Raw genomic sequence first — 27844 nt, 5'->3', positions numbered from 1 at the left:
GTGTCACTTTATGCGTCACCATGGTTTTACTATGTAAAACCCAGTACAGAATAAACCTGTTTATAAAACAGTTCAACCTCTTACAAAATAAAAAAAAAAAAAAAAATCCCTTTTCTACACACAAGTTTCACTTTGTGGGAAGAGAAGGTCTCGATGAAACTTGATGTTTGAGGTGCTTCCCGCAGAGATTTGCATGAATTTGTTGGTAATTGGGGAAAGTCTTAACCTCTCTATCTACAGTCCAAATTTCAATCCACACTATTTCTGCTGCAAGTGTAAAGTGTTTATTGATATACATCCAGAACAATAATAATATTATAATTTTGTCTTCTGTACAAAGCCTTTTTTAAACTTTATATAGGCATTAAAGGCGGCATACTGATTCATGACAACACATTTAACATTGTCATAACAGTGCTAAATATATTGGAAACATAATGGTGGCAGTACAAAAATACACAAAAATGAGTTTCATTTCCTCCAGCCTTGTAAAACTATACATATATAGAATATATGCTGATGTAGACTATAAAGAAGGAACTCAATCCAGAGAAGTCTTGTAAACCACTAAATATTATTAGTAGTAGTATTATGAATAGTAAACATTTTTACAATATGAATGCATGATTTGTTGGTTTTTTTTTGCAAAAAATGTCTAACTTCTTACAAATTAGAGGCATACATAATATGGAGACGAATAAAAATGGAGAAAAAAAAAAAACACTTTAGGCAAATTAAGACTGGTGTAGTTCCTGGAATACAGGGGAAAAAAAAGGTACATGAAATTCTAAAAGAAGGCCCGCTTGGGCATCTTCAGAGATTAACAGTCATGCAGAAAACTCCAGATGTTAACTCAACCATGTGCCAACTTCCTTTATCAAAGTGTAGTATCATTTCAGGTTTTCCCAGAAGTCAAATGTGTAATTCCAAGTACTTATAGAGGGAGCTTTCCCATGGTGGTGACATATCAGCCGCTAAACTACAATGAAACAAATAAACCAAAAAACCAAGACATGACCTAAACAGATGTTTACTAGTAATAGCAGCATTATCTGGATGGAGTGTCCCTGTTTTGCAAGTTCAAGTCGATTTGTTGGTTAAAAAGTATCCCATAAGTCTTGGAGAAAGCAGAAGACTGGAAAGCCCCAAATTGTCAGGACATACATGCATATCTTTAATCTTTCATGAATTTGTTATAAGTGTGTGAAATCAACTATAATATGTCCAACATCACTGCTGCTTGCAGTTCTCTTTCTGTTTTGTATTTTCCTTTTTCTCCTTGGGCTTTACTCGTCCCAGTTTGTCACTCTGTCGTTTCGTGGGTGGCACAAAAGTAGGTTCTTCCAAGGGATTGTACAAGCCTACTTGTGAAGTTTGAATTTGACAGGGACCTGTAAACGAAACAAGTTATAGTCATTTGTTTGTTAGTATTTATAATTATGGTATAAACCAGGGGTGTCCAACCCTGCTCCTGGAGAGCTACCATCCTGCAGATTTCAGCTCCAACCCCAATCAAACACCTGAACCAGCAAAGCAAGGTGTTCAGGGTTGCTTGATAATTATAAAGGTGTGTTGGGGCAAGGTTGGAACTAAAGTCTGCAGGACTTTATCTCTCCAGTAGCAGGGTTGGATACCCCTGGTATAAACCATTTGAGTTATGTGAATTAATGAAAGCACCATTAATTTGTCCTGCTTCATCTGCATCCTTCCTTTGAAAAGTGGGGTCCAGCTCTTCTGCAACATTCCTGATGGCTTGCGATTGCCTGTAGTGACACCAGAGGATGTTAAGAGATATTCCCTGAATGAATATATTAGCTGTCATTTATCTAGAAAATAGTTACTTACATGGTCATGGAATTTTGACTTGGAGTAAAGTCCTCAACTGGGGATTGAAGTCCTTCAGAATCCAGTCTCTGCCTCTATGTTAAACAGCAAAATTCACATTCAGAATTTTAGAATTTCTCTGTTCTACTAAAAACAGACTGGCTCACTCTGCCCCAACAAACACTAAAAGCGTGTTTAAAAGAATTTGTTGGAATTTAGTTCTTGCTGAGTCAGTGTGAATCACCCTTAATAGATCAATATCTTCATAGTCACATGTGGCAATACTGATGAATCAACATGATGAATTCATATGAGCAAAGCAAAAGGCATGTTTGTTTAGTTCAGCTGCAATATCAATGAATCATGCCAAAGACGTGCATGAACAAGGCAATTCCACAGAGGAGTCCTCAGAGGTGTACACTCAGCAAATAGCTGGATTCTTTGTTAGTTAGTAATGAACAAATGGTAAAGCAATAGCAAAAGACAGTATCACTCTAAATGTGTGGCTACCTGTCTGTCACATGCTGCTCTCCTGTCATTCTCCCTGTATTCCCGCCCAGGTCCAGCATGTTGCAGCTCACGAGATCTCCGTTTAGCCTTTATCTCCTGTTTCTGCATGAAACGTGCAATTTCCTGCCAAAAAACGAGAAATTAATTGGCCATTCATGCAGTGGGAAAGCAGCCCTTTCATTTGAGCTGTGCTCACCTCATCTTGAGCAACTTGTGCCGCTCTGAAGTCTCCAACAGGACAGTCCCTTCTAAGAGGAGAGGAACCTTGCCGAGTCTATGAGAGAAGAGAAAAACCAGCTTCAGCATACATTTAGTAATTTTGCTACTGTAATTGATAGGAATACAAAACAGACTTCATTTCAGAGTACTAAAAGAGCTGGGAGGTACGATGGTATATACCAGGGGTTTCCAATCTTGCTCCTGGAGAGACTCATTCCAGCAGAGTTTTAACTACAGCCCTAATTAAACAAAAAAAACTTTAGCTTCAACACACATGCCTTTTTTTAAACTTGGCAGAAACGTGTCCATCCAGGAGCAGAATTGACCCTTCGCCAGGAGTTTGACTGACAAGCGATCTAACAATCATAATGCCGAATCCGCCATTTTGTCCAACAAAGCAGTCAGGAGTAAGAAGATTAAAGATGCTATAAATTAACTAGTAAGAAAAGATGATCAGTTCACGAGCTTCTTGAGCTGAGGCGCTACAGCAATCTGTCACGACACATTAAAGAGCCACAAAACGTTTTTTATTGTTCGAATTTCTTAAACAATTACACACTTTTTTTTAAAGCTGGGACTTTAATATCATTAGTAACCTGCTCTGTCTTGTCTGTCGATGTGTTGTCAGTGTCCTCTTTGCTCCGCGATGTATTTTTCACTCTGTGTGGCGTGACAGTGCCATGGTTTGTCGGACAAAGCAACAGTAACTAAGGGGGGCAGGTCTTTGCGAAGGATCAATTGCCTGGTATATACCTGGTAGCTGTGGCCAAAAGTGGTGTCTAGCTGAGGAAAATTGACACCTTCACCCTTTAATCAAATATTATTAAAGATTTTAAAGACACATTTTACACAGTTGTGCTTGGAGGCAATTGTTTCATTTGTGATAACGGAATGAAATGTTCCAAATTATGATATTATTTTTGGCCTTTTTTAAAAAATGTTTAAAAATATATAAAATATTTTGGTGGTTTAATCAAACTTGAAGGGTCATTAAAAACAAATATCCCCTTCCTGACATTACTTTTGGCCACTACTGTACCATCTACCTATACTGCGGTAGATAAATTTCAAACTTTTAGTTCACCTCTTCAGTCAATCTCTCCTCCTCTTCCTGAAGCCTGCGGGCCAGCTCCTCATCCAGCAGCACTTGCTCCAGTTCTCCCAAGTCAAGAGCAGCCATTTCACTCCTAAAAGCAGATCCTGATGGGAATAAGGGCAGAATCACAACCAGGTAATGTTGAGACAAGACACATGGTTTTCAGACCATGGGCCGAGACCAGGGGTGTCCATTCCTGCTCCTGGAGGACCACTGTCATGCAGAGTTTAGCTCCAAAACACCTACCTAGAAGTTTCTGGTAATCCCGAAGAGGTTAGATGTGTTTGACTTGAATCGGCACTACATTTGTAGGTGTCTGACATCAAAGTACTGAGAGAGCGATTAGAGAGCAGACTTGAATTGCTCTTGCGGTACTTTGATGTCATCCACTGAACGGTCTGCACAGCACCGCTTCAACTCGAACACACCTCTTGATTAACTGGTTCAGGCATGTTTAATCAGGGCTGGAGCTAAACTCTGCTGGAAGGTGGCCCTTCTGAAACAGGATTGGCAGAGACCATCAACTGTTAACAGTAGGTGGATTTCCTATTAATTAAACAGTAGGAATCTTACTGGGTATATTACAGCCCGGAAAATATACCTCAAAGGACACAGAGTAAGAGCCAAATCAAAAAGAAATGCAATAAGAACCAAGCATAACGGTGAGGTACTGAAAAGGAGAAAACAACTGACGTTGCTGTAGGAGAGACAGAAGCAGATGAAATTTTGGGAAACAAGGATGAGATCCATTTTCGCTGGAGGGGTCAAGCTTGAGAAAAAGCAGATCACACCAAAAAATGGTTTCCACTCCTAAAAGATACACCAGAAGGACGCAGGAATGTGCAGGAGTACTTGTCAACTGATTGGAGATGATTGGAAAGCAATGAGCAGATGTAGGAACAGTCTCAGCCGCACTGCAGAGCTCAGAGAGAGGTTACCTGCTCCGGAAGACTGGAGTCTCTGCATCCGTCTCTCCTCCCTCCTGCTCTCCCTCTCCATCTCTTCCTCTGTGCTCGATCTTTCTTCCTCAAAGGTCTGCCAGCGCTCGCTTTGACTTCGCCTCACTCTACCATCTCCACGCCTGTGGTCCCTGTCTATCCTCCTTTCATCCTCGGCTAATGATCTAGCTCTCTGCCGTGCGTTTCTGGCTCTCATCATCTCCAACCTCCCTGTATCTCTCAAATGGTCCTCCACTTCCACCTCCATCAACTGTGGTGCTCTAGCATGCAGTGAGGGGGCATTATTTGAGAGTCTTGCTCTAGCCAAGTTAGAATCATCTACGCTGCATGTTCTGCTTCCATCACGCACTGATGACCGCCTTACGTTACCATGATAACTACGTCGCATTGAAATGTTCCGTCGAAACACCTGAGCTTGAGTCTGGAGACCTTGAGTTTCTCTGAGGTGTGTGTGATCATCCCTTAATATCCCTGTTGAACACTGAACTCTTTCCCTAGTGTCACTGTAACCATTTTCGCTGGTCCTACAACTGTTGCCACGATTGGACCTCCGTTCATCCGGGAAATGAACATGCCTTTCCCTAAAACTCTCCCTACGACCGCAACCGTCTCCCTGCCACGTTCTGCTATGATCCTCCCTCACACTGCTGTGGCGACTCAGCCTCTTTCCCGAGACCTGCTGCTTCTGTCGCAATAGTTTCTCAAGTTTATAGACGGGTTCAAAGAGATCATCCTCAGAGCTGTTGCTGAGGTAGCCTTGCTCGCTCATATCATTCTTTATGAGCTTGATGACATCACCCCATCCACCTGACAGGTGTGAGGATCTGCTGCTGCTGCTCTGGCTGGTCATGCTCCTGTCATCCTGCTCTAAATGAGCTCTGGAAGGTCTTCTGACCAGCTTCCTCTGGCCTACATTGAGTTTGCTGTCCTGCCGTATGACTGTAGGCCTGCTGTACTCAATCAGTTCCTCCTCAGAGTCTGAGTAAGTGGGCGAGGAGGAGAGCTGCCATCTTCTAGTTGGAGACCGATTGTGAGGAGCATGGGGTGAGTATGGACGAGCAGGAATGCTTGTGGACTCTTTAGTAAAGCCAACCATGCAAACACAAAGCAGGGATTTGGAAAATGGTTAGAGTGGATGCAAAGTAAAACAGTTAACTTATGAAGCTCTGTTTAGAAGTAAAAAGGACAAATGAACCATGAAAACATGCATTACATGACAAACACAAACATGACGTTAAAATGAAGCTTCACTGAATTCAGGGTGATTCAGCGTGTGGTTAGTACGCCAATAAAAGTTCAATGGAATAGTTGGGTTTAATAAATAGTTCACCCAAAAATCATATTCTGTCATCATCTACTTATTTCTTTACACAAAAAAAAAAAAATTTTTTTGTCCATACAATGAAAGTGAAAGTCAATGAGTCCAAAACAACAGGTGTATAACCCTTTAAAGGATTAGTTCACTTTCGAATAAAAATTAGCCCAGGCTTTACTCACCCACGAGCCATCCTAGGTGTATACGACTTTCTTCTTAGTTATGAAGTAATGTATGTTATGAAGTAAAATATCTAGCTTCTGCCAGACCGCCTTCCGTATTCAATGTATGAAGAAAGTGTAAACGTAGTTTACGCTACGTCCTACGCCTTCCCCATTCAACTTACGGAAAAAGTGTAAGTGACGCAACGCCAGTTTACACTTTCTTCGTAACTTGAATATGGAAGGTGGTCTGGCGGAAGCTAGATATTTTACTTCATAACTTGTTAAATATGGATGTTTTTTTTACCTTTATTAACCCCCTGGAGCCATGTGGAGTACACGTTTACAATGGATGTGGATGGAGGCACTTTCTTCAGCTCATATTCGTGACCCCTGTTCACCACCATTATAAAGCTCAGATGCGTCAGGACATTTATTATAATATCTCCAATTGTTTTCATCAGAAAGAAGAAAGTCATACACGCCTAGGATGGCTTGAGGGTGAGTAAAGCTTGGGTAATTTTTATTTGAAAGTGAACTAATCCTGTAACTGGGCTTGTTTCACAAAACAAAGAAGTGGAAACACCATCAATCTTGCAGATGAAAGCTTGACGTTCTCCTCGAACTCTGTTAAGGCCATCAAAGAAAATCAGGTTTTATTCCAAGACACAAAATATATGGTGTAACCATAGAACCTTTCAAACAGGGACAGTCATCATCCGAGATGAGGTAATGTCTTGTGGGGTTTAAAAAGCAGATGAAGCAGCTGATGAAGCAGTTGGCTGTATGTGTCATACTGTATGATGAATACATTAACAATACACTGCATGTTGAAAACGTTTATTCGTGTATTTAGTAGATTTAGAATTCCAAATTTGCATGAAGATGATGACTACTCTGCGGGGATGAAATTAAAAGACGCTAAGGTGTCAAAATCACCCGTGTCATGCTGCAAATCAAATGCTTATATGGGAAACAACCATTTGACTAGACAAAAAATATGCATGTGACAAGACATTAAGAAATAGTCACAATGTTATTTGGATTTCAAAAGTAATTTCCTTATGAACATGTTTACTAAATTCCAAGATAGCTACTGTTTTCAAAGTAAACGAGGGAGACAAACAGAAATATTGTGCTATAGACAAAAGAACTTTAGCAATCATCCATAAGGTCTGTTTCACAAATCCATAATTAACAGTATACAGCATTTATATGCAAACAGCATGCCGCTAATTTCCGGAAGCGCCACTGAAACTGCAATATAAACCTATTTATCAAATTCAACTTTTGCAACTTATGCTTTTATTAAGCAAATCGAACTCAATCCAGATGATTTAAAGAGTTTATAATTGTATAGGGGTCGGGTTCAGTGTCAATGTAAATGAGACCGCCCCCTCATCATGTAAATTAGATTTCACTACCCAATGTATTTCAATTATAAATCACTTTTCTATACAGAAGCGCAGGTCTATTGCACAACAGAAACACTGCCAATGTGAACACAGAATGTGAGCAAGCTCACATACCTAACGAACTGCTGAGACACCACATCATTTCATTAAAACACACTTTTGTTACAGAGAAGTATTTTACCTCTACCATCTTTATTTTGGTAACTGCTCCGGTGTCTCACACAAAGCTCTTCCTCTTCCTGTATCCTTTTTGCAATTTCCTAAAAACAAAAACAAAAAACTAAATTAATTATTACATATAATAATGTTCATTGGGATCTGTTGGGGTCTTTAAACAAGTTTTTAATAAATATAGAAAAGCATGTAAAGTATGGCTCCAGATTATAGTTGAAAAAAAAAAATTAAAAAATAAAAATACTGTTCTGTGTGATGAGTAATTTACCACAGAAGCACGTGTGCGATACAGTTTTGCATTTGTGTGAGAACGAGCCGCTTGTTTGTGTGAAGTGAGTGAACGTTTGTGGTGTTTTTGTTTTATGTGAGGTTAATCTAGGGATGCACGATTAACTGAAATTAAAGGTGCCGAAGAACATGTTTTCAAAAGATGTAATATAAGTCTTAAGTGTCCCCTGAATGTGTCTGTGAAGTTTCAGCTCAAAATACCCCATAGGTTTTTTTAATTAATTTTTTTAACTGCCTATCATTATAAATGCGCCGATTCAGGGTACGCGGCCCCTTTAAATCTCGTGCTCCACGCCCCAAGAGCTCGCGCTTGCCTTAAACACCATAAACAAAGTTCACACAGCTAATATAACCCTCAAAATGGATCTTTACCAAGTGTTCGTCATGCAACATGTCTAATCGCGTAAGTATATATTTATTTGGATGTTTACATTTGATTCTGAATGAGTTTGATAGTGCTCCGTGGCTAAAGCTAACATTACACACTATTGGAGAGATTTATAAAAAATGAAGTTGTGTTTGTGCATTATACAGACTGCAAGTGTTTAAAAATGAAAATAGCGACGGCTCTTGTCTCCGTGAATACAGTAAGAAACAATGGTAACTTTAACCACATTTAACAGTACATTAACAACATGCTAACGAAACATTTAGAAAGACAATTTACAAATATCACTAAAAATATCATGATATCATGGATCATGTCAGTTATTATTGCTCCATCTGCCATTTTTCGCTATTGTTCTTGCTTACCTAGTCTGATGATTCAGCTGTGCACAGATCCAGACGTTAATACTGGCTGCCCTTGTGTAATGCCTTGAACATGAGCTGGCATATGCAAATATTGGGGGCGTACATATTAATGATCCCGACTGTTACGTAACAGCCGGTGTTATGTTGAGATTCGCCTGTTCTTCGGAGGTCTTTTAAACAAATGAGATTTATATAAGAAGGAGGAAACAATGGAGTTTGAGACTCACTGTATGTCATTTTCATGTACTGAACTCTTGTTATTCAACTATGCCGAGGTAAATTCAATTTCTGAATCTAGGGCACACTGTTACGTAACAGTCGGGATCATTAATATGTATGCCCCCAATATTTGCATATGTCAGCCCATTTTCAAGGCATTACACAAGGGCAGGATGTCTGGATGTGCACAGCTGAATCAACAGACTAGGTAAGCAAGCAAGGACAACAGCGAAAAATGGCAGATGGAGCGATAATAACTGATATGATCCATGATATCATGATATTTTTAGTGATATTTGTAAATTGTCTTTCTAAATGTTTCGTTAGCATGTTGCTAATGTACTGTTAAATGTGGTTAAAGTTACCATCGTTTCTTACTGTATTCACGGAGACAAGGGCTGTCATTATTTTCATTTTTTAAACACTTGCAGTCTGTATAATTCATAAACACAACTTCATTCTTTATAAATCTCTCCAACAGTGTAGCATTAGCCGTTAGCCATGGAGCACTATCAAACTCATTCAGAATCAAATGTAAACATCCAAATAAATACCATACTTACACGATTAGACATGCTGCATGATGAACACTTTGTAAAGATCCTTTTTGAGGGTTATATTAGCTGTGTGAACTTTGTTTATGCTGTTTAAGGCAAGCGTGAGCTCTGTGGGTGGGGAGCGTGAGCATTTGAAGGGGTCGCAGCCTAAATCGGCGCATATTTAATGATGCCCCAAAATAGGCAGTAAAAAAAAAATGAATAAAAAAAAATCTATGGGGTATTTTGAGCTGAAACTTCACAGACACATTCAGGGGACACCTTAGACTTATATTACATCTTTTAAAAAGATGTTCTACGACAACTTTAAGCATGAGGTGTTATGTTTGCAATCTGCCATTTTTGGAAAAAAGAAAAAAAGTTTGTCTGAAAACATTTCTGGTTAAGGTTTGTATTTTGTGTGCTCTGTATAGAACAATGTCCTTTGACAAACTGCACTACTGTGGTTATTTTAAAAGATGGTAACAGCCATTTTATTCTTATGCTACAATTGCGTGGCCTATGCTACAAAACTTTCAACCTTTGTAGCACCAGTGCTACAAGCAGTAATAATGGCACGTCAAGTGATGACACATTGAGGTGAAACCCTCAACACTAAGTGTTGAGGGTTCTGACTAAAAATATAGCCACCCACGGCATTGAACATAGACTGTGTACGTCAACTTGAGGGGAATTTCCATGCTTACGTATCAAAGGCCTGAAGACCTGCCTGTTTTTAAAGCCAATAGCCCACCATGCATAATCTTCAAACAGCCACATGCACGCCTTGCAACAAAACCGGCAAACAGGGGACACAATTTATCGCACTACTGACCACAATGACTCAGAAGTTTCCACTGACAACGTAGCATTCAGTCAATCTAATCTGAACCATTTACAGTACGTTTACCGCACTGATCTAATCTTTTATCTTAACACATGACTACCAGAATTTTGCGCCATGTAAATAAAGACCAAATTAATACACATTTTATAATAAAGTTACAAACTATGATTTCTGTAAATCATTACTTGAACCCCAAAATTTGTATATATGCTTGTATGAAATTAACAGTCACTACTAGTGTCTCACTTACCTTTTGAAAGATTTATGGAATTTCTACCTGGAATACTCTAACTCTGCTATAAAATGTATGCCCTCAAAACACTTGCAAAAAGAGCTTTAAATGTGACAACATACCCTGTGTGTGATAGACTTACAGGTCTTAACCAGAAGATGGCAGTGTTCCGCCTCAATGCCAAAACTACAGGTTCATTTCAACAATCATAAAACTTACAATGAGCTAAAATCTGTACTTGATTCGTACGTGAATGAAAAATGCAAGACTTCTGGAGCTAGGCTCATTATTTATAACAAAGTTTTTCAAGGTTTGTCTGAGAAAATGGGAGATCAGTAAGGAAAGAGTGGTGAAGCCGTTTAGGCCAGTTTTTTTTTTTTTTTTTATCCAAATGGGCCACAAGGGTGTGCCAAATCGCCTGTGGAAAAATTTGATAGAAAATAAAGTTTCTCGAATTTTCTAAAATTAGGAAGAACTAAAAATTAATATTTTGAAGAAAAAGAAAGATATGAGGTCAACTTTGCTGTTAACTACAAATTAAATATTTTCACAAAAAATATTTTAAAAGCTCTTTGCCTTTTAGAAAATGCCAGTAGTAGCCAGCCATATAATTTTGGAAAGAATATGCTGTCCATATAATACCATGTTTAATATTATTCCACACACATCATAAATGGGTCTGTATACATGAATAAATATCTGATAGTAGTTAAAAAATTAAAAAGTGAAGTAAACATTTGCAAATTGTTAAAGAAGTTTCTCTCTCTCAGTGGATGCATAAGATTTCCTGACAAAAATTAAATTACATCACATTTTCTACTAATAAACTTAACATTTTTGTAATAAAACTTTAGATCTTTCTAATTGTTTATAGGACAATGAAGCTGTATTTTCCAGTGCTCAACCAAAATGGATGGATGTCTTTTGGATTGTGATTAGTGATATTTGGCTATATAAACAAAATTCACTGAGGTGTTATGTTTGCAGCTCCTGTCTCAAGGGGTCTGACTCAGAGCTTATCTGACACCTGGACTCTCAAGAAAATCATCCCACCAGATGTGGTTCGTTTGTGTACACAACAATTAGAATGGCTGGGTGAGAATTATGTTCAACGTTACTCTTCCATGCTCCTGTATGAGCCTGATAGGCCAGCAGGTTCCACAGCAGCGTGTGGGGATGATATTTAGATGCAACCTGGTGCCTCACAGGCTTTAATTAACACAGGGCTGCAGGGGTGTAAATATGTATAATTAATGCAGCAGAATGACATTTTATGTAATATGGGAGGCCTATCAGTGCAAAATACGCTTCTCAGGTTTGAAAACACATTCAAAATTACTAGCAAGTATTAATTAAACAATTAATTGTGAAGGATAAAATATTATCATGTCTGTTTTAGCTTAACTTTTAATTAACACTGCAAAGTCACATTTGCTTTCCAGTAACACACAAATATATATATTTTATTTTTATTATATATATATATATATATATATATATATATATATATATATATATATATATATAATATATATATATATATATATATAGTAAAACTGTGGTTTAAATATACTATTTACAGCTGTGCTCAAAAGTTTACAAACCCCTTGCAGAATCTGCAAAATGTTAATTATTTTAACAAAATAAAAGGGATCATGCAAAATGCATGTTATTTTTCATTTAGTACTGTCCTGAATAAGATATTTTGCTTAAAAGATGTTTACATATAGTCAAAAAATAGCTGAATTTATAAAAATGACCTGTTCAAAAATGTACATACCCTTGATTCTTAATACTGTGTGTGTTTTAGTATTTAGTTTTCACCCCCCGGTTCTTAATGCATCGTGTGAATGTGAATGTTTGAACCTTTTTTAATAGTTGTGTTTGAGTCCCTCAGTCGTCCTCAGTGTGAAAAAATGGATCTCAAACACACCGTCAATGCTGGAAAGGGCTCAAATATGCAAAAGATGCTAGAAAACTGAAGGATTTTTCTGAAGAATGTTGGGCAGTTTAACTGTTCAGGACAAACAAGAGACTCATGAACAACCATCACAAAACATAAAAACAGTCGTGGATCATCAGGTAATCACACACAGTATTGAGAATCAAGGGTATGTACATTTTTGAATGGGTAATTTTTATAAATTCAGCTATTTTTGATTATATGTAAACATGTTTTATGCAAAATATCTTATTCAGGACAGTGCTAAATAAAAAATAACACATTTTGCATGATCCCTCTTATTTTGTTAAAATAATTCACATTTTGCAGACTCTGCAAGGGGTATGCAAACTTTTGAGCATAACTGTATATATTATATACTAAAAAAAAAAAAATACTAAAAATGCAAATTGGGTAAGCTTAACTTAAAATTTTATTCAAGATATATTCATCACTGAAAATAATTATTCTTCTCAGTTAACTTTTAAGGATGTTTAGATATATTCACTGCAAAACAAGACTAAAAAGTGTAAGAAAATTATTTCTTCAGTGCAGCTGGCAGGCCAAGACATGATTCATGAGTAAGAAAATACCTGCAGAAACAGAGATCATGTTCACTTTATAACCCCGAGTCATAAAATTTCCTAAATGTCCATAATTACTTGTTCAGAATTAGAAAAATTATTGGACAGTTATATAAAATGCCTCACAGGCACGTTGACTCAGATTTATCTGGAATCCACATCTCTGTAAATGATAATAGGTGGTCAGGATCTCATCTCCTGCTGTGCCAGTGTTCTCTGACTCAGTTCTTCTACTTGCCGAGCCAACAGTTTCCAGCTTTGCCACCTGAATCATACAGGACTCCCAAGACACTCCCAAAAACACTTATGCTTTTGATTTCAAGAGTAACCCCCCCACAGGCTGTCTGTCTTCAAACAGCTCTAAACAAAAGACTGCTTAATCAAGGTTCACTGCATCGTCATTCAAGAGTACAAATAAAAGCTGAACAAGCTAATTCCTTTTTTCCAGCTAGATTCATAGGCCTTGTTGCTACATGTTTACATTTCTCAGATATTTAACTCCGTTCTAGTTCAGATCATGACAATAACTACCATCATGAGTTTGTGCAAAATAAAATTAGTAATGCACTTATGCTGGAAGTCTAGGGGGAAATAGATTCTAATAGGCTTAAAATGCACAGCTCTTATTTTCATTCACATATTTTGCTTTGATTTATTGAACTGCAAAGTGGAAACCATCCTTTTTGTTTTTAGCACAACTACAGTTCAAAGTGAATGAGTGTTTGGTTATGACAGACATTTTATATGTTTATTGCAGTGGTTGTCAACCTTTTTGACTCAAAGGCCCCTGTTGTCCAACACAATATTCCTGTAGTTTTACATGGCCAAGACAGGAGCTGAAATATTAGATATAACTTAAATTATCACACTAGTCTTTTAGTTACACCTTAAAAAATATGTATTTTAATTTTTGCTCTGATGCATTCTGTTGCCCCAATTCCATTTTAAGTGCTTTATTGTAAATCAGATAAGTGTGGGAGAATTTAGATTTAATATTTCTCTTAAACTTAAGATTTTCCATTTTAGCTGATGGTAAACAACATTTAGTACAATCATTACAAGGAACAACCAGAGTTTAAGCACTAGATCACCTGTAGGGTCTGTACCTGAACGTTTTTAACCACTATGCCACACCACCTCAACACAAAGAACATTTATAGAACCCTCACCAAGGAAAGCTGCAAATCCATAGAGGTTTCCTTTAACATTTCCACACTCAGCTTTTCTGCCCATGACTTACTAAACAAGAAGACCTCATCTCTTTTTGTGTCCCTGGGGGGGTTATTTAAGGTGGGCTGGAGTTCAATGCATCTGGATTTGATTAATGCACAGTTATGAGTGTGACTTTTCCTTTATAGTAGCTTGATGCTCACTCCTGTGTGGTCTTTGCTAGCACTTACACTCCACAGGAGACTAGCTGAATAAATCAGCTTACTGGTATCCCACAGTGACTCATTAACTATTGATCCTTTTGATGCCTCAGACAAAGCAGTTCAGAGGTGTAAATGAAAAACAGAAGGAGGGAAGTTTACTGAGCCTGGAGTGTGTTACACACCTCGTCCTCCACCTCCCTCCTCACAGCCTCCTCCGCACGTCTCTGGATCTCCTCCTGAATCATGCGTGCGTATTCCGAGTCCCGCTCCTCCCTAAGAGAAAAACAAAATGTTGATGTAATGACAAACAACTGAAAAAAACCCACATCTGTTTCCTTAATGTAAGAAGGATAGCACAGTGATTGTCACACTATGTGAGAGTGGTGGACTTTGTACATGCTATCAGCTGCTGAACTGCTCATAACCCTGAATACACAGTGTCCTATCTGCTACTAGTGTGACTAGTCTCTGACAGTGTGTGTGTGTAGTCTTACAGTTGACGAGTGGCCTGTTGCTGAAGCATCTGAGCACTCTGCTTCTCCTCATCCTGGAGTCTCTTTGCTACTCTGATGTCCCTCTGCACCAGCTGATTCCTCTGCACATTTGAGTTGTAATACTGCTCAACTGTTGGAGACAGCATGCAAATAAGGTTACAGAAGAGAATGTGAAAAATATACTACAGTTCAAAAGTTTGGGATCAGTATGTTTTATTTCTTTTATCTAGCAATAAAATCTATTCATTATCTATTTCCTGGGAAAAAATATATTAGTTTCCACAAAAATATTAAGCAGCAAAACTGTTTTCAACATTGATGTGTGACACTGGAGTAATGATGCTGAAATTTCAGCTTTGCATCACAGGAATAAATTACATTTAATAATTATATATATATATATATATATATATATATATATATATATATATATATATATATATATATATAAAAAAATTTTATATATAAATATGTATATGTTTAATTGTAATATTTACAACGTTACTGTATTTTTGATTGAATAAATAAAGCGTTGGTTAGTATTAGAGACTTTTAAAATCATACCGACCAAAAACATTTGAAAAGTACTATACAGGTGCTGGTCATATAATTAGAATATCATCAAAAAGTTGATTTATTTCACTAATTCCGTTCAAAAAGTGAAACTTGTATGTTATATTCATTCATTACACACAGACTGATATATTTCAAAATTTCTTTTAATTTTGATGATTATAACTGACAACTAAGGAAAATCCCAAATTCAATATCTCAGAATATTAGAATATTACTTAAGACCAATACAGAGAAAGGATTTTTAGAAATCTTGGCCAACTGAAAAGTATGAACATGAAAAGTATGAGCATGTACAGCAGTCAATACTTAGTTGGGGCTCCTTTTGCCTGAATTACTGCAGCAATGCGGCGTGGCATGGAGTCGATCAGTCTGTGGCACTGCTCAGGTGTTATGAGAGCCCAGGTTGCTCTGATAGTGGCCTTCATCTCTTCTGCATTGTTGGGTCTGGCATGTCGCATCTTCCTCTTCACAATACCCCATAGATTTTCTATGGGGTTAAGGTCAGGTGAGTTTGCTGGCCAATTAAGAACAGGGATACCATGGTCCTTAAACCAGGTACTGGTAGCTTTGGCACTGTGTGCAGGTGCCAAGTCCTGTTGGAAAATGAAATCTGCATCTCCATAAAGTTGGTCAGCAGCAGGAAGCATGAAGTGCTCTTAAACTTCCTGGTATATGGCTGCATTGACCTTGGACCTCAGAAAACACAGTGGACCAACACCAGCAGATGACATGGCACCCCAAACCATCACTGACTGTGGAAACTTTACACTGGACCTCAAGCAACGTGGATTGTGTGCCTCTCCTCTCTTCCTCCAGACTCTGGGACCCTGATTTCCAAAGGAAATGCAAAATTTACTTTCATCAGAGAACATAACTTTGGACCACTCAGAAGCAGTCCAGTCCTTTTTGTCTTTAGCCCAGGCGAGACGCTTCTGACGCTGTCTGTTGTTCAAGAGTGGCTTGACACAAGGAATGCGACAGCTGAAACCAATGTCTTGCATACGTCTGTGCGTAGTGGTTCTTGAAGCACTGACTCCAGCTGCAGTCCACTCTTTGTGAATCTCCCCCACATTTTTGAATGGGTTTTGTTTCACAATCCTCTCCAGGGTGTGGTTATCCCTATTGCTTGTACACTTTTTTTCTACCACATCATTGCCTTCCCTTCGCCTCTCTATTAATGTGCTTGGACACAGAGCTCTGTGAACAGCCAGCCTCTTTTGCAATGACCTTTTGTGTCTTGCCCTCCTTGTGCAAGGTGTCAATGGTCATCTTTTGGACAACTGTCAAGTCAGCAGTCTTCCCCATGATTGTGTAGCCTACAGAACTAGACTGAGAGACCATTTAAAGGAGTGTGGCACCAGGTGTCTTCAATATTGAGCCTTTTCACAATATTCTAATTTTCTGAGATACTGAATTTGGGATTTTCCTTAGTTGTCAGTTATAATCATCAAAATTAAAAGAAACAAACATTTGAAATATATCAGTCTGTGTGTAATGAATGAATATAATATACAAGTTTCACTTTTTGAATGGAATTAGTGAAATAAATCAACTTTTTGATTATATTCTAATTATATGACCAGCACCTGTATATCAAGATATTTAAATCTGACATATGCGAGTGTTAGTAAATAATGTAATAAATCTTCTCATTTCTTACTGTGCCCAAGAACAGGCAATTTGCAGAGAGAGAAATGATCCGATTTACATGCAAGATTGTTTTTCACATGCCATTTAGGGCATGAAAAACATCAACTCAAACATTAGTGCGGCAATCTCTGTGAATGACTGTATAGAGAAAAATCTAAAACTAAACTCTGTCTTGTCTGATCAAGCAGGATATTTTAATTAAACAGGCTCACATGAGAGATCTTGTTACCTTATTTACTGCTACGCCCTTGCATTTTGAGGTGTGTGAATACCAGCCCGCTTTAGAAGTTTAAAAAAGATGGCTGAATGTGAAGACTGAGAAAACAAACTTGCATGAAAAGGTGTGGCAGACATAATGAGAGAAATGGGTCTTACTTTCCTGCTCCTGCAGGTTATGAGCTAGAGCTCCATCCTCCAGTACAGCAAAACACTGGCACACTGCAGACGAGAAACAACACTCAATACAACTGCAGTTAAACTAACACCTAACATCAGGCTATGAGAGATGCTGCTGAACTTTTAATTCTTTGATTTTAAAAGTACAGTATCTTTAGCATTTTAACCATAAATTACATTACAATCCATCCAAGGCTGTAACTGGAGACTTTGACAAAGAAAAAAAGTGTCAGACATTTGGAAATGCAGCTTTATTTCATGTCTTTAGTAAAGTAATTCAAAGCTTCATTTAAAAATGTTCATGGCATCATGTTTGTGAAGCCTCATATTTAAAATAAAACAAATTAAAACATTTTATCACTTTAAAAAAAAAAAACTCTTAAATTCTTTATACACTAAGTGTAAAAGTGAGACACTCAAATTCCATGAAGCCATAATAACAGTCTCCATGACAAAAACTGACCCTGGAAAGTTAAAAACAAAATTACACTTGTGGTTTTGGTCCCGTAAGTGTCACATTTCATTTTAAACCCTGTGTTAAACTAATTCCCAGGGAGGCTCTTGCTGCTTTAGGGAAAAAAAAATACCTTAAAAAGGAATCTGTGTTGAAAATAATTTGTCTCTCAGTTTGTAAAACCAAACAAAAATTTTTATATAGTAATTTCTATGGCATTTCAGAAGGTTTAAAAGCAGAAATATGAAGATTGAGCTCATTTTTTCATTGTTTGAGCATGAAAATTGTCTAAATAGTTCCTTTAGTGGTAGGACTAGTGTTCTAGGTTGATGAAGATCTGCTCATGCATTATTTTCTGTGGTAATCAGCAGCATTTTGATGCCGTTGATAGAGATTAACTTCATTTAACCTGGAACATTCCTTGATCAAAATCACAAGAAGCAAAAGCATTGAGTACCAGGTCAGTGAACTCTGAATTTAACAAATGTTCATGTGAACTGAAAAGTAGTTTTTGAGTGTCTTTCAAGCACAACCACATAAAATCTCTATATGTAAAGCTGAGCATAAGAGATCTTTTGGAGCACTAAAGCATCTCAGAAAGTTAAATAAAGACCTCTAAATAAACACTAGTCTGACTCCTACTCAAATCTCTCAAGGTTCTGTAAATATTTTTGATGATTTGCTTAAATAATGATATTTGTATGTATTTTGTGCATTTTTATTTTCTTATCTCTTGGGAAGCCCACCGTATGCAGTGAAACTAAAATGCTCAGTACAGTCTTCTGCATTTACTGACCCTGACACTGCAGAATCCCTCAAGGGCTGTGGTGAATGTTGAGTAGTGTAGATTAAAGCAGTGTCATTGGTGTTAGCAAACAAACAAATACATATACAGCTCTCATAAACAAGCTCATGGCAACAAAACTTCAACAAACGCGCTGTGTGTGCCGCCCCTCAGGATTTCCACAGATTGTGTATGCTAAATTCAAATTTAGTCGAAAGCAACCTCAAATTTAAGGATATACAATGCGGCTGAGTTGCACAGAGTTTCTGAGGGGAACATATAGTCTGTAATTGACACAACAGCTGGAGTCTGAGGCTTTAGCGCTGGTGCTGGACTTGCGGTCAGGACAGAGAACATTACAGACCGTGAGAGCAGTAAAAATGAAGAAAAAAAAAAAAAGCATTTTACTAAATTAAGAGTCCAACTGCTGGATTCACACTCAAAAAGACTAAAACCTGAAACAAATGACACTACATCTGCTTGACTTCAGGACGGCTTGAGCAATTATGCCGAATTAGAGTAGCATGAACATAATATCCTAATGGAGACATCCTGACTTCAGCACAACCTCTGACCTGAGCAGCTGGTGGAGATCTATGTATAGCTGTGAGGCCCAGCCATCCCGTCTGATGGGGTGAAACTATCGACCCCCTAAACATGTGAGCAGAGAAAAATAATCCTACTCTGGGGTATCCCAAGTTTAAATGCCACTGTTTGGGTAACCAAAAAGACAAATGTATTTCTTGCTTGAGCCCACCTGCTGCATATTGCGATAACCCGTATCAGGTCACGCAAGCACCTCCCAACAATGCCCTCACACATCCACCCAGAGTGCACACACACATACGCCTTCACACAGAAGAAATGGTTTCCAGATGTGCCAGCAGCAGAAAAAAGACATTAAGCTAGGCAGAAGGATAGTGAGATTGGTGGTTAAGGAAGGTGTACAGACAGAGCATGATGGTCAGTTTCTTTGTCCTCTTTTGAGGCATCCAGTGGATCTGTAGGCTCAGTAGCTGGTTTGTTTTGTCCAGCAGCCAAGATACTTTCTGCTTGGGGATAGGGCATGAACTCTAACATCAACAAAATTACACTGCAAAAATATTTGTGGATCCTTATATGTGTGTGTGTGTGTTTGTATGTAAAGGCCGTGTGAAGGATATCGCCAAGAGAGAACATCAGAATCTGAATCGATGTCTGCATCTGAATCATTTGAATCTGACCGAGCAATTCTGAATTTTTTTGTGATATAAACTCGCAATTGCGAGTTATAAAATCAGAATTGTGTGATATAAACTCACAACTGCGAGTTATGAAGTCTAAACTGTGAGTTATAAAGATAAACCTTTGTTCTTTTTGTTTAATTCTTGCAATTGTGTTCATATCTCTCAATTCTGACATAACTCACAACTGTGAGTTTATATCTCGTAATTCTGATAAAAAAAGAGTGAAATTACCTTTTTTTTGTAACAATTTCCACAAATCTATTAAGCAGAACAACAGTTTTCAACACTGATAATAAGAAAAGTTTCTTAAGCATCAAATCAGCATATTAGAATGATTTTCTGAAGGATCATGTGACTCTGAAGACTGAAGTAACGATGCTGAAAATTCAGCTTTGCATCAAAGGAATAAAAAACACTTTAAAATATATTCAAATAGAAAACAGTTATCTTAAAAGGAACACTCCACTTTTTTTGAAAATAGGCTCATTTTCCAACTCCCTTAGAGTTAAACAGTTGAGTTTTACCGTTTTCGAATCCATTCAGCCGATCTCCGGGTCTGGCGGTACCACTTTTAGCATAGCTTTAGCATAGTTCATTGAATCTGATTAGACCGTTAGCATCTCGCTCAAAAATGACCAAAGAGTTTCAATATTTTTCCTATTTAAAACTTGACACTTCTGTAGTTACATCGTGTACTAAGACCGACGGAAAATGAAAAGTTGCGATTTTCTAGGCCGATATGGCTAGGAACTATACTCTCATTCCGACGTAATAATCAAGGAACTTTGCTGCCGTACCATGGGTCCAGCAGGCGCAATGATATTAAGGAGCACCTGTGACCCCCTGTTTGCACAGGGAGCGTGCCTTGCAACCACGGAGACATTTGTGAGAGACGTGCGTAATATCATTGCGCCTCTAGGAGAGTTGGAAAATTAGCCTATTTTCAAAAAAAGTGGAGTGTTCCTTTAAATATTTCACAATATTAGTGTTTTACCATATTTTTGACCAAATAAATTCAGCCTTGAAGAGCATAGGAGTTTTCTGTTCCAAAACAGTAAAGAAATATTACCAAACCAAACTTTTGAATGGTAGTGTACACAGTAATTATTCTCACATTTCACAAATTACTTAAGATCCTATGGCAGTTCCATTTGGATCAATCTCAATCTAGTTTTCAGACTGAGGTCTTTACATAAAATTCATGATTGGGCTATCAGTCAGAAACAGGATATTAAATTATTAGGCTGCATGTAATCATAGCTACTGTTCTCAGGAAGCAAAAGACAGCAAAAGACATGTGAAGCCTATGCTAGCATGCTAGCCAAGTACATACGCCTACAGCCAATTATTAAAAACATCTGGTCTGATTCCTTCAGTCAAAACAATTCTGATAACACAAGGATGAACAGAATGAACTACTGACAGTTACATTTAGTATGTTGATTAGGTTTGGTCATGAAAACACATTTCTCTTCTCTCTAAACACTGATCTGTTCTTCAAACTACACCTAAACTGATAAGACTGTTCACTAATATCCACCCCCTACAGTTTAGGCAATGCTGGGGATTTCTGCTCGTCTTTATCTATAGTTGAGGAACCACAGAACCCCTAACAACAACAAGATGTTCTTAGGCTCATGTCTCTGAACAAGCAGTCAAAAAAAACCAACAAAAAAAAAAAAACACTTACAGATTCACACGCTGATAGGATCTTACATTTTTATCCAGTAGAGAAGGGAGAAGCTGTGTTAAACGTCACTTAAAAAGTCTTCTTCTCGACAGCTTAAGCACCTGCTAACCTGCTCTGTATTCACTCCTCTCGTTTCAGGAGGAGGGATTTGAGCCTGTAGGCCCGGTTCTGGCAGCGATGCGTTTTAGCGGACCTGACCTCAGCGTTCAGGTGTCTGATTGGGGCGCAGAGTGGATTGGCAGGCAAGAGGGTGTGGATAAAGTTGTCTAACTAGTTTTGCAGAAGCAGAGCAAAAAAAACATGCTCATATTACAAAGGCAGGCTAAATGTATGTTTGAAAGTATATATGAATACTTTAAAGGGTAGTTCACCCAAAAATGAAAATGTATTGTAATTTATTACTCACCCTCATGCCGTTCCACACCCGTAAGACCTTCATTAATCTTTGGAACACAAATTAAGATATTTTAGTTGAAATCTGATGGCTCCGTGAGGCCTCCATAGGGAGCAATGACATTTCCTCTCTCAAGATCCATAAAGGTACTAAAAACATATTTAAATCAGTTCATGTGAGTTCAGTGGTTCAATATTAATATTATAAAGCGACAAGAATATTTTTGGTGCGCCAAAAAAACCAAATAACGACTTATAAAGTGATGGCCGATTTCAAAACAATGCTTCAGGAAGCATCGGATCATAAATGAATCAGTGTATCGAATCTGCTGTTCGGAGCGCCAAAGTCACATAATTTCAGCCGTTGGCAGTTTGACATGCGATCTGAATCATGATTTGATACACTGATTCATTTGTGCTCCGATGCTTCCTGAAGCAGTGTTTTGAAATCGGCCATCACTTTATAAGTCGTTATTTTGTTTTTTTTTTGCCCACCAAAAGTATTCTCGTCGCTTTATAATATTAATATTGAACCACTGTACTCACATGAACTGATTTAAATATGTTTTTAGTACATTAATGGATCTTGAGAGAGGAAATGTCATTGCTGGCTATGGAGGCCTCACTGAGCCATCGGATTTCGACCAAAATATCTTAAAAGGTGTCCTAGAATTGAAAATTTAATTTACCTCGGCATAGTTAAATAATTAGAGCTCAGTACATGGAAATGACATACAGTGAGTCTCAAACACCATTGTTCCCTCCTTATGTAAATTTGATTTCTGCAAAAGACCTCTGAAGAACAGGCGAATCTCAACATAACATCGACTGTGACGCAACAGTCGTGATCATTAATATGTACGCCCCCAAATTTTGCATATGCCAGCCCATGTTCAAGGCATTAGACAAGCCAGTATTAACGTCTGGAGCTGTGCACAGCCGAATCATCAAACATTATGCAGGTAAGCAAGCAAGGACAACAGCGAAAAATGGCAAATGGAGCAATAATAACTGACATGATCCATGATAACATGATATTTTTAGTGATATTTGTAAATTGTCTTTCTAAATGTTTCGTTAGCATGTTGCTAATGTACTGTTAAATGTGGTTAAAGTTACCATTGTTTCTTACTGTATTCACGGAGACAAGAGCTGTCGTCATTTTCATTTTTAAACACTTGCAGTCTGTATAATTCATAAACACAACTTCATTCTTTATAAATCTCTCCAACAGTGTGTAATGTTAGCTTTAGCCAGGGAGCACTATCAAACTCATTCAGAATCAAATGTAAACATCCAAATAAATACCATACTTACATGATCTGATATGCTACATGACGAACATTTTGTAAAGATCCATTTTGAGGGTTATATTAGCTGTGTGAACTTTGTTTATGCAATGTAATGTTATAGAGTCGCAAGCTTGGGGGCGGGGAGCGCGAGCATTTAAAGGGGACACGCACAGAATCGGCGCATTTTTAATTATGCCCCAAAATAGGCAGTTAAAAAATTGAATAATAAAAAATCTATGGGGTATTTTGAGCTGAAACTTCACAGACACATTCAGGGGACACCTTAGACTTATATTACATCTTGTGAAAAAGGGTTCTAGGGCACCTTTAATTTGTATTCCGAAGATCAATGAAGGTCTTAAGGGTGTGGAACGGCACAAGGGTGAGTAATGACAGAATTTATTTTTGGGTGAACTAACCCTTTAAAAACAAGATTTTTTAAATGTGTAAATTCCTATGCCCAATAAAAAGATAAGATAAAGCCGTGTGCAAAACAGACAGAGTTACACTCAGACACTGGGATGAAACGGAAAAATTCCTGTGATGGCAAAGCTGAATTTTCAGCAGCCATTATTTCAAAAATCATTCTAATATGCTTGTTTGGTGCTCAAGAAACTTAGAAATATATTTTTATTTTTATATAAACAAATTTTTTTTTTCTTCAAGATTCTTTGATGAATATCATTTTCAAAAGAAAATTTATAACATTATAAATGCCTTTACTGTCACCTTTGACCAACGTAATGTGTCCTTGCTTAATAAAAGTATTAATTTCTTTCAGAAAATAAATTCTTTCTCATCCCAAACATTTGAACGGTAGCATATCTGTCTGGGTAGAGGTTTCACAGCATAAAGAGGAAAAAAGTCAGTGAATGTAGGGAATGAGTGATGCAAAGAGGTTAAAGTGCAGAGAGGAAAGAGGCTGCTTTTTCTCAAGGGAACTATGGTTCAGAGACAGCATTCCCAAGACTAGGTCAAGAGAACAACCAGAGCAAAAACACATCCACAGGAACTGATAACAGAAGAGTGAAGACAAAGAGAACTCACTACGATATATTTATATCACAATGTTTTGGGGAACTATACTGAAAACAAACTGAGGAAATGAAAACAGCTGCTCACAGGCCATGTACCCAGTGGCATAGTACTGTACAAAAGCCTAAACATTAGTTAATTGGGTGATACAGGCGGTATGGTGGTCTAATAGGGTCTTTGTTCTACAGCCAGTGCTTGTTTAAGCATAAAAATACAAAGCAAGACAATAAAAGCATTGTGCACCAAATTGGAACGGAAAGGGAAATCATCATAAACATTTCCCCCTTCAAAAGAAGCAGTGGGTCAAGCTCAAAATACAGGATTTTTATCTAAGAGACAATACTTGAGCAAACAGGGCCATGTGGAAAGGTTCTTTCGCCAATGGAAAAAGAAAAAAAAAAGAGACAGCTTTTTTGCTTCCGAGATATACAGCAGACGTCTGGAATGTTAATCAGATCTCAGACTTATCAGTATAGATTATGCAGTGCATGGAATATAACATCAGAATGAGAAATCTGAAAATCAGAGTGGCAATCAACAATCAAGCCCAAAGAATGATGTGATGCACACATACACAAAATATATCTCACACAGCATAAAAGCACAACTCTTCCAAAATGAAACGGTCTGCAATGTGCACACAGAGTCATAACCACAAGCAACATGTGCATGTCAGGCAGGTCTTACCCTCCTGGACTCTGGGCAGGTTGGCCTGATCCACCTCCAGCTCTGCCATGACTGCTGGCACTGCTCAACAACTCATGCCATCCAGCAACACCTATTCTCATGAAAGACAGACTTTGGTTAGTGCTCAACTGACGGAGCCAACCTAGTTTACTTGGTCACTGTGAGTGTTCCAACAGTTCACCACTGGCTCATTAAAGGGTTAGTTCAACCAAAAATGAAAATAATGTCATTAATTACTCACCCTCATGTCATTCTACACCCGTAAGACATTCGTTCATCTTCAGAACACAAATTAAGATATTTTTGATGAAATCCGATGGCTCAGTGAGGCCTCCATAGACAGCAATGCCATTCAAACTCTCAAGGTCCATAAAGCTACTAAAAACATATTTAAATCAGTTCATGTGAGTACACTGGTTCTATCTTAATATTATAAAGCGACGAGTATACTTTTTGTGCACCAAAAAAAACAAAATAAAGACTTTTCAACAATATCTAGTGATGGGCCGATTTCAAAACACTGCTTCAGAGCTTTACGAATCGAATCAGTGAATCGGAGCGCCAAAGTCACATGATTTCAGCAGTTTAGCCGTTTGATAGGAGATCCAAATCACTAATTCGAAACAAAAGATTCATAAAGCTCAGAAGCTTCATGAAGCAGTGTTTTGAAATCGGTCCATACAGATATTGTTGAAAAGTCGTTGTTTTTGTTTTTTTTGGTGCACAAAAAGTATTCTTGTCGCTTTATAATATTAAGGTAGAACCACTGAACTCACATGAACTGATTTAAATATGTTTTTAGTACCTTTATGGATCTTGAGAGTTTCAATGCTTTGGTGTCAATAGAGGCCTCACTGAGCCATCGGATTTTGTCAACAATATCTTAATTTATGTTCAGAAGATGAACGAAGGTCTTACGGGTGTGGAACGACATGAGGGTGAGTACTAAATTATTTTCATTTTTGGGTGAACTAACCCTTTAAATACTATTACTTATGAGGCATGCATCTAATTCACCGCAAAGACGAGCATTTTTGACAAAAAGCTGATAAAATTTTTGCATGTTACAGAAGTTATTATTAACATTCCCATAAAAAACAAAAATAAAATGTATTTATTATTTATAATATTATACTTGAAATAATAAACAAGATATATAAATAAACAAGACTTTCTCTTAAGAAACCACATGTAAGCACCTATAAATAACTAGAAGGAGTTGCCTTAAAAAACGAAAAAAAAAGAAAAGGTTTAATTAAAAATAAAACCTTTATTGCCTTAAGAAATCATCGATAACATAAAAAATGAAAGCTGAATAAGCCATCCATTAAATCACCTGTAAAATAATATAAAAGGTACTTTCTGGAGAAATTTAGCAAACACAAAAGTGACCATACAAAATAAATGTATCGTCTTTTACACTAAAAATACATGAATAATTCAAAGCGGGTTCAAATGTACGGCTAAAAGATACGAGTATCGACTCAGTCGGAGCATTTGTGTTTTAATACATACTGACAGAAAAACAAAAATGGGAAAGAAAGATATGTGACAAAGCAGCACGCGACAGCAGTACTAAAGCAAAAGCGCCCTGAAACAAAATAAAGCGAAACTATAACGAGGAAAAAGACAACAAACCGGCAGAAGTGAAATGAATGAGGACAATGGGAAAGCCCGAACTTCACATTCCTCAATTTTTTCACCTCAATGATTCATCACAAACACCAAACACTGAAAACATGATTCACTACAGACACCAAACACAGTCTCTTACCTGCTCTGCGCTCTTCACTTCTCTACAAATGCTCTTTTTATGTTCAACTACTTGTTGCATATTAGGGCAACTCAACAAAGTCTTCTCATAAGCTAATGCTAGATTTGGCAGTATCTGAAATAAGCCTGAACTATAATTACCCAGTTTCAAAGTTTCCGACTACACAGACTGTTTTTGACAACGAGACAATGGCATGAAGCTTCCACAGGGATGGTAAGCCAGCGCGGACAAACTTCTGGACGCTCCCTCCCTCCATTACATCACACCGGTTCATCCAATCACATCAAAAATAAATAAAAATATAAATATAAATATAAATTAATAATGAATAAGTGAAAAACAAAACTTTAATACCCTATTCACCTTTTAGAATATACTTAGATCTGAAGTATTATTTATTGATTTTATAAAATGCACAGAAAGGTAAAGCTAACTTTATAATATAATAATAAATGCTTATTATTTTACTCTATTACAAAGTGTTCCTAAGAGACGTGGGAGGATATTGTGCCCTCTACTGGCGTTTGATATGGATTCATGAAGGAAACCTTTCTTTGTCTCTTCTTTTCCAAGTGCTGTTCAACAAACATAAATAATATATAATGATGTTCTGTGCATTGTATTACTATTGTATATTGCAAAATGTAAACAAAATATTCAAGATAATCCTCTGGTTTATCTTCTACGTGAAGATGAGGTTTGCTATTTCCATGCATTTTACAGTGCACCACAATAAATATAATATAAATACTTATTTAATAACAGTTTGAGAATCTGTCATTTAAGAACCCATTTTAATTAAATTCTTACTGCAAAAAAATATTTTCTTACTTTGTATTTTTGTCTTGTTTTCCACTACAAATATATAAACATTCTTAAATCAAGATACATTTACTTGAGAAGAAAATTACTTAAGGTATTGTCTCGTTTACTGTGAAAAAAAAAA

The 27844-nt window shown here is 37.3% G+C and overlaps 1 protein-coding gene across 5 annotated transcripts; it reads right to left on the bottom strand.

Moving 5' to 3' along the window:
- Positions 1-261: 261 nt before the first annotated feature.
- Positions 262-27114, bottom strand: ccdc187 (coiled-coil domain containing 187). Of its 5 annotated transcripts, XM_048177811.1 has the most exons (13): positions 26899-27114; positions 25125-25215; positions 17543-17605; positions 14942-15071; positions 14630-14720; positions 7681-7759; positions 4588-5685; positions 3638-3753; positions 2531-2608; positions 2335-2457; positions 1846-1919; positions 1678-1763; positions 262-1391 (listed from the first exon to the last, which is right to left on the bottom strand). In XM_048177811.1, exons 2-13 carry the CDS (start codon positions 25171-25173, stop codon positions 1231-1233), a joined length of 2148 nt encoding a protein of 715 aa, XP_048033768.1. In that variant the 5' UTR covers positions 25174-25215; positions 26899-27114; the 3' UTR covers positions 262-1230. The 5 variants fall into 5 exon arrangements, with proteins under 5 accessions (XP_048033768.1, XP_048033772.1, XP_048033769.1 ...); XM_048177815.1 differs by lacking the exon at positions 4588-5685; XM_048177812.1 differs by lacking the exon at positions 25125-25215.
- Between the last annotated feature and the right edge of the window lie 730 nt (positions 27115-27844).

The sequence above is a fragment of the Megalobrama amblycephala genome, linkage group LG24, assembly GCF_018812025.1.
Source record: "Megalobrama amblycephala isolate DHTTF-2021 linkage group LG24, ASM1881202v1, whole genome shotgun sequence".
Classification (NCBI taxonomy): Eukaryota; Metazoa; Chordata; class Actinopteri; order Cypriniformes; family Xenocyprididae; genus Megalobrama; species Megalobrama amblycephala.
Note: the sequence above shows the minus strand (reverse complement) of the source record. Positions and strands in the feature narration are given on the sequence as shown.

Bases quoted from the DNA above. Each gene is read 5' to 3' on its own strand.
- ccdc187 (XM_048177811.1), bottom strand. From the start codon at position 25,173: ATGGCAGAGCTGGAGGTGGATCAGGCCAACCTGCCCAGAGTCCAGGAG. The intron at 7,760-14,629 runs GTGTGTAACACA...TTTTGTTTTTAG, and splicing joins GGAGGGAGGTGGAGGACGAG to GAAATTGCAAAAAGGATACA. The intron at 1,764-1,845 runs GTAAGTAACTAT...GTGTCACTACAG, and splicing joins AGTCAAAATTCCATGACCAT to GCAATCGCAAGCCATCAGGA.